Source organism: Belonocnema kinseyi, chromosome 9 (assembly GCF_010883055.1).
Source record: "Belonocnema kinseyi isolate 2016_QV_RU_SX_M_011 chromosome 9, B_treatae_v1, whole genome shotgun sequence".
NCBI classification, from domain to species: domain Eukaryota; kingdom Metazoa; phylum Arthropoda; class Insecta; order Hymenoptera; family Cynipidae; genus Belonocnema; species Belonocnema kinseyi.
In genome coordinates this window covers 80,643,714-80,651,981 of record NC_046665.1, presented here as the reverse complement: position 1 = coordinate 80,651,981, position 8,268 = coordinate 80,643,714, and the positions used below count along the sequence as shown (strand labels likewise).

General features: G+C 30.3%; 1 protein-coding gene across 1 annotated transcript in view; it reads right to left on the bottom strand.

The window, feature by feature from the left end:
• Positions 1–4,377, bottom strand: part of LOC117180606 — a 32,460-nt gene extending 28,083 nt beyond the window's left edge. The window contains exons 1-4 of the mRNA XM_033373097.1: positions 4,240–4,377; positions 3,945–4,150; positions 3,544–3,820; positions 1,221–1,492 (exon numbers count right to left, since the gene is read on the bottom strand). Of these exons, the coding sequence (XP_033228988.1) occupies positions 1,221–1,492; positions 3,544–3,820; positions 3,945–4,150; positions 4,240–4,297 (813 nt within the window). The 5' untranslated portion in view covers positions 4,298–4,377. The remainder of the gene's footprint in view (positions 1–1,220; positions 1,493–3,543; positions 3,821–3,944; positions 4,151–4,239) is intronic.
• Positions 4,378–8,268: the final 3,891 nt, after the last annotated feature.

Genomic DNA, 8,268 nt, shown 5'->3' with positions numbered 1-8,268 from the left:
CCCCGCTGACCAAGCTCAGTGGCAGCAGCTCGACGGTGTGAGGGGAAGCCGCGTAGTGGGGGACGGTACACAGGTAGCTGGGGCGGAATTGACCATCGCCCCAGTGGGGCCCTTACCCCTCACACCTGTTTCGACGCGTTTAGTCGCCGGGATTGCCGGAGCGCAGGGTCTATTGTTGCTAATGACCCTAAATGACCTTCGATTACCGTTCCAACTTATTCACTTAAAGTTTAAAAATAACTGATGCAAACTATTTGGAAGTCATTTTTCGGAAATCTATGGGCTTTTACGAGTCCAGGGGTGTCATTTCTCATTAACAGACAAAAATTAAATATGAACATTCCCTCATTCAATCGTGAAAATATGTAGATTCCGAGTATTTCTATTTTCAGACAGAAATTTTGATAAGGTTATTGTCGATATGCAGACAGCATTAAACAATAGAAAATTCTAGAAAACTTGATCTTTTCAAAGATTTCTTTAGATCTGAAGGTATTTATTTATGACTACGTTATTCATAATGTTAAATCCAAATTTCTGATTAAAAATAGAAATTCTCAGAATCTACATATTTTGACGATTGAATGAGGGAATGTTGATATTTAATTTTTGTCTGTCTATGAGAAATGACATACCCCTGGACTCGTGAAAGCCCATAGATTCCCAAAAAATGGCATCCAAATAGTTTGCATCAGTTATTTAAAAAGTTTAAGTCAATAAGTTGGAACGGCAATCGGAGTTAATTTAGGGTTAATAGGGTCATACGCTCTGGCAATCCTGGCGACTTAGCACGCCGAGACAGGTGTGAGGGGTAAGGGTCCCACTGGAAGGAGAAGGATTACAGGTAGCTCGCGCTCCTTTGAGGTGCACCCATGCGAGGGGTACCCGAAACGGATTAACATGCGAGTTGGGCATCGCCGCTGTTATTACCCTGATTGAACGATTACCTGCAACGTTTCCTACCCCCAGTTTTAACTGTGTCTAAAAAAAAGTAGCGCTCTCGAAAACCGGTAAGAAATACAATGCCTAATGTACAAAATTAAATAAGGCATTAAAAATCGTTATTCACAAAAATATGTTGGGGAGACCTAAATGTTTTGTTTTAATTCGGTCAAACGTCTTAGGTTATTTTCACAAGAATATAGGAAAAGTTTTTAGGAGTGCCTTTTTTGAGCTACCCTAATAAATAGATATTTTTATTATTATTAAATATTGTATACCTTCTTTTGAATTATAGTTGACGCGTCTCCAATAGGTAAACAGATCGGTTTAATATTGTGAGGTCCAAAATCAATATCTTTATCCAGTTTTAGTAACGCAATGTCATTATCATATTTCATTCTTGAGTATTCAAAATGAGAATGGATTTTCTCAATTCCAAATTCTTGATACTTTTCTGCACACACCAACTGAAGATTATCTACATCCTTGTCACAATCACGTTCTGTACTGAGATCATGCTCTCCCACCCTGATTTTCGTTAAAGTTACATCTGTAATTAAATACAAAAAATATTTATTTTCCATTTTGATTTGATAAGTGCTTATGACAGAACAAAATTCTAAACTTGTAGATGTTAACATAACGGAATTTTCCATTTTTCAGTGTCTAATTATTCTCATATAAAATTTTGCATTTAATAATTTACTAATTGTACAATCACAAACTAAAAACTTTTAAAGTACTCTATTAATTTCAGTCAGCGATAAACTTTATAAAATTTATTCAGTGGTCCAATTAAGACTGATTCTTCAGTCAAATTCACTGGGAAAAATTATTCGGAGTAAAATACTTTCAATTAAAAACAAAGTTTTTTTCTAAAAAAATATACCTACCATTTTTTGTAGGGATTTGCTGATAAAATATAATAGGGGCCGTTCAAAAACAACGTGATACTGCCAGGAGGGGCAGGGTTTGTGACGATTTTTAACGTAAGGGGAGGGGTTAACGCAAATTGTGACATCACACATGGATAATATCAATGGGAATAGCAATAGAAATATAAATATAAATATAAAACATATACTTCATATTATGTCCTGTATTCGCCTGTTTATCTCTTTTTAACAAAATTTTTCTTTCCCTCAGCTTTCAAGAAACATCCCTCTATTCTCGTTTTTGCTTAAAAACGAACTAAATTCTACTATTTAGTTAAAGATTGAACTATTTTGTTGAAAATTCATTGCTTTTCTTTTAATTGATTGTGCTAACCAGTGGTGTAGTCCTAAAAAAAGAAGTAGCCTGGCGGTGCTTTCATAGAACCTGTGACTAAGGATGAAAACTTTGAGAATAAGCCAAAGACGCGGTATCTTGTTGAGGAAATTTAATGCTTGAAAATTACCTGAAAATTACTGAAAATATCTTATAATTTACTCAAAATTTATGTAAGTTTACCAGAAAAAATTAAGAAAGCTATTGCAGAGTACTTGGAAAATGATAATTATTGTAAATTCATTAATATTTATACGAAGCCACAAATATTTACCAAATTTTGTATATTTGCGTGATATTGGGATATAAAGCTTTTTTGTTTATCACAATGATCATCCGACACAAATTAAACCTTCCTAGCAGGTAACATTGGTTTTTCAACCGGCGAAATTACAAAATTAAAAAATGTATAATTTTGCATTTGCGGTTTAAAAATACGATATTTGAAATTTTCAAGTTTTTGCAATACCCCGTACATGTAATTTGTCTAAAAATGTTATGAGGTTTTAATTTTGACAGGCAATAAATTCAGACTCTGAGAAAAGCTCAAAATGAAATTTTACAGAAAAAATAATACTATATACGAAAAACTTCAAAAACTTTGAAAATTATAATTTATTATTAAAAAATCACAGGTCACTTAACTTATAAATTTAATCCTCTTCATTGTTTCTCTTCGTAAGAGGAATAAATAACAAAATAAGCTTTACCCAATTGTCATAATCATCTATGAACAACCATGTCAACTTTGACCACGTTTTGTGGCGAAATAAAATTTTTTTCTTTACATAACTCTGATATTTGTCGACAGTCCCAAAGTGGACTTTATTTTGTTATCATTCTCAGCACCTCTATTATGACCCTTAAATTGATCAAGTTTTAAACTTTGCAGAAAAATTACAGAAAACAAATTAATTTTTTTTTCAATTTCGCAAGTTTCACCCGCTTACTGATAAAAGTCCTCTACTAAAAGTTTTTCAACGTTTGTTGATTGCAAGTGTCTGCAGGGTATATTCTAAGGAATTGATAATACTGCCCGATGTTTGATTCAGCTTCCTCTGTTAAAGTATTATGTTTCTATCTTTTTTTTATTGTAGGCGTTTATCGAATGAAATCGAAAAAAAAATTTGACTCACTTAAAACACGGCGTGGGTGTTCGTATTTGTCGTATTCACAAAACTCGCTTGAGGACCACTTACGGTTTTTTCTGCTAAGAATCAGGAGTCTTTTTTACACCAAAAGAAATAATTTGATTTAATTTAGAAAAGAAAATACTTTTTTTGGGTCAGCTAATTATATTTATAATATGTCAAATTAAAAACGTCTGCTTACTTTCAGGAAGTTCTGTTACACAATGAGCAGCAGTAAGAATATACCGCTTCGAAATTATTGTTCCGCCGCATTGGAATCCAAAATAATCACCGCTTAATTTGTATCCAAGCAATGCCATCCATGGAAATTCCAAAACTCCAGTTTTATTTCCTCCAAACACTTTTGGTTCACTGACTGGTCCGCATAAATTGTGATCCAGCAAATGCAGATTTTTGTGATTTGTCACGTCAGGTGGGGGCGGATATAAATTTAATTTCGATGCTGCTATCTGTTGGATCTTCATTTTTTGGTCGTTAAAAAGTATACTATTGCAATACATCACCCATAATATTCCAATTTAAAAATACTTATATTGTATAGTATGTAAATTAAACTACATATTATAAAAATTAATAACTTACCTGTTCGCAACAAACTTTAGGGGTCTTTCCCTCGAAGCCACAATTTGATTTTTGTAACAACTGCAATTCGGGAGAATTTTCTACCACTGATTTTTGTTTTAATGATCTCAAGAGATCTATCAAAGGCTTGCATTTTAGTATTCCGATGCAGTTTCCGGGTCTTTTTAATGGCGTGAAGCATTTTTCCTTCTCCAAAATGTTCAATTCTAAAAAATTGTTTTTCATAGTTTAAAAATATGCTGTCAAAAACTAGGAAATAATAATACATTTTGTAAGAAATTGAGAATGTACTTACGTGAGACAATATTGTGAATAAATAGGAGGGAGAATACAAAAAGTAATTTAAACAACATTTTCAGCACCCTAGAAATCAATTTTCAGTCCCGATTTGTATTTACTTGAATAAGATTCCAAGTGGTGTTCCTTTGACTATGTCGAAAACTGAAATAAAATTCTAAACTCACTTATAAGAATGCCAAAATCTTTTCCTTTGCAATTAAAGTCGACGAATCACGTCTTGAGTTTCCCTATTCATAATTGCATACCTTCAGGGTCAGCGGGAGTCCTTTATATCTATAATGACGACTAAAATGCCAAATATAAAAATTTTAAAATTAAGAACTTGGTAATTTATAAATATAATATTCGAAATCTGTGAATTATATCAATTCCAACGATATGTTTTTGACTTTAAAAATGGAAAATTAAAGAATAAATTTTGAAGTTTATGGAAAATTATGCACTATATTTTACTTACATCCACTGCTCTTTAATTTATTTCTGCAATACATTAATTAACTTGGGAAGTTCTGGAAGCTAAAATTTGTCCATATCGCAGTCCAAAAGCATTAATAGTCTCATTCATATAGCTTTATTTGGAAACTCACTAATAAACATCATACATTTTTTTATTTTTTAACCAATTTGTTTATGAAAGTTAATTTAAAAATACTATTTTAACACATAAAAAGCAGAATATAAAGGATTTTCATGGATTCAAACTTTAAAGTGTCGTTTTTCAAATTTAAGAATAGAAATATTGAACAGGGAACAAAACAGATAAAATTCCATTTGCTTATGTGTCGTAACAATTTTTACACTGAATTAGGCAAAAGCATTGAAAATAATTCTTCTTCTTTTCAAAAATAGTATGTATGATTAATGTTCAAGCAAAAAAAAAAATTAGAAAAAAAACAGTTGAATTTTTAACCAAGAAAATTTTTCAGTGAATAAAGAAATCAAATCTCAGCCAAAAAGTTATATTGAAGAATGAACAAAAAAAATTTTATAACTTTAAGAAATTTTAAGCTAGAAACACTAACTTGTACATCAAAAGTTGTTCTAAAATCTTTTCAAATATTCTATGAAAAATTTGTTAAGAACAATCATTCAAAAAATTTTCAGGAATCTAATGCAAATTTTGTTATTATCTTGGAACTCTAATTTTTCCTACAATTTTTGGAAAATCTTACAAAATTAAAAACATGCATTAAAATCTTCCAGATTATATTTGAAACATTTTTAAAAATATATATTTTTTTAAATAAACGTTTTAAAAACAAGTTATTTTTTATTTTTCTGAGGGATATTGATAAAAAAATGGTTGAAACCTTTTAAAATACTTGGCAAGTTTTTACATTTTTTGTTCAAAATCTTCAAAAATTTTCATTTTGTTTTAAATGTTTTATTTTTGTTTCTTGAAAAAAATTTTTTTTTTAACCGAAAATTTAAACGATCCGTGTTTGGTTGAAAATTCATTTATTTGGTTATTTTTTTTGTTTTTAACATGTTTGTCTTTGAAGAATCATCATTTTTGTAAGAAATTCATTTCTTTGGCAATTGTAACTATTAAATTTTTTCCAGGATAATTTTTTTTAGTTGAAAATTCAATTATTTTGGTAGAAAATTAAAATTTGGCGTTGAAAATTAAACTATCTTGTTGAAAATTTAATCTTTGGATTGAAAGCTAAACTGGTTTGCAGGAAAATCGTCTTTTTGAATAGAAAATTCAACATTTTGGCTGATGTTTTTTTTCTTTATTGACTGAAAAATCTTTCATGGTTAAAAAATCAACTCTTTTCTTGAAAATTTGCATTTCTGGTTTCAAAATTAGTCTGCCTTTTTTGAGGCTTAAGTTAATAAAAAGAAAACAGAAATTCCAGTAGTATATACCGCATGAAGACGGAAATATCAAACATATTATTTTTAAAAGAAAGAATAAATATTCACATAATTTGTCGATTCGGTTTTTAAATTTTGTTTACACCGAAGCAAATGCAATTTTTTGTTTTTGTCATTGTTTAAAAATTTTAAAGATTAATTTGAAAAATGACACTTTTGAGTTTGGCATTTTAGTCCTCTTTAGATTCGAAGGACTCCTGCTCACCAGGATCGACGGCAACAGTTCGGCTGCGAACGGGGTAACCGTTCGATTCCCTCAAAGGATTAAGGTGGACCTATTGTTCTCTTTCTTCGAATTTCATCATTTATTAATCTAAATGAATAAAGGGCCTTGTATTGCAGTTGCAGTGGCCAATAATAAATGAAAGAATCAACGGCAGATTTGAAATACACTGTTACATAGTTGTTACACTATTGCAATGTCAACGCTACTTTATTGTTAGGTCAAATAATTATTATGTCAACGTTATATAACTGTTACTTAAATGTTTCATAATGCTTACCTGAATTTCGCATCATTTTATGGAATTTTTACATCATTATTACATTATTCTTAGACAATAAAGCATATTTTTGAAGTACGAGAATGAAGAGTTTAAACATCATGTAGTCTTGTTTCATGAATGAACAATAATTGTCAATTGAAGAATCTTCAAACTTAAACTTAAATTTCAAAATAAAATAAAACTAGATGACATGTATCCTCAACTGAAAATTTACCATTCCTTATAAATTCAATATTTTCCTTTCTATAATCTGTTTTTATTAAAATATAAATGTGAAACAAATATCTCCCTAAATATTTGTAAAATATAATCACCTATAATAAATAATAATGAAAAAATTTAAACTCTTGTCAGAAGGTACTCTTTTTTGTCATTACGTATGAGTACATATACCTTTGTATTTTATGTTGTGTTCCCACTTCTGATTACAATCTATGTTGCATTTTGGTTTTACATTTTTTTCTACTTGAATTAATTTACGAATACGGCATAAATAGATCTATGAGGCGGATGTCCAAAAACAATATCCCCGTGTATACTATGTGGCATTAGTGGATAACTTTTTTTGTTACTTAATTTGATTACAATCCTTCCGATTTTATTACACATTGGACGAAGCGCACCTTTAATAACTGCTCCATTAATGTAGCCAAAACCATCTATCCCTACTTCAACATATCCTGTTATTCGGCGAAGCAGACGCTGGTCATCTTCGTAATAACAAATTTCATGAATAACAGGTTCAGCAGGAGATACTTGCGATTTTTGCGATCGTGGCCACCAAAAGACCTGTGAGCTTAATTCTGCAAGACGAAATAGAAATGGATGAATTTCGCAATAACTTAAAATATGAATTTGAACGAATAATTGTGTGAAATCAGCAATGATTATTATACCTTTGTATGTTTCTTAAAATAATTTCAATTTCATAGTGATACATTAGTCTGGAAGTTGTCGTTGACTTTTGTCTTTATTTTACGAAGGATTTAACATCTCCGTTTCTTTAACTTATATAAATTTCTATACGTTTTTTGATACAATTAAAACCAATCCTATCGAATATGATATCCCACGTTGATATAAACTTCGAAATGCAAGCTCAAACCGTTAAACCAAATTCCATCCTTCTTAAAATCTTAAATTTTTCCATCAATATTTTTTCATTGAAACTCTACTAAATCGTATGCCTTGAAATTTCGAAAATATTTATGAAATTCTATCCATTATTCACTATTATCTATTATATCACATTATCATGATATTATTATTTATATTTTTTTATTATCTTTTATATATGCAGGGTGATTTTTTTAACTTGAAACTTTCAAATATCTCGAAAAATAGGCACTCTATGAAAAAATGTTATGAATAAAAATTTAATCACTCTGAGGAGTACATACACTGATGTTAAAATCGGTTCCCCCACACCGCCCCTGGGGGTGGGTGCGAAGGAAAGTTCGAAATCTTTCATGGGAACCCCTATTTTTTATTGCATATTCGGATTCTGTGGATAAAAATGCGTATGTTTTGTCAAAAAAAATTTTCTCGTTTCGCAATAGATGGCGCTGTAATCGACGAAATTCAATTTTTCTTCATTTTACTGTTACTGACCACGGAAAAAAAGGATTTTTCAAACT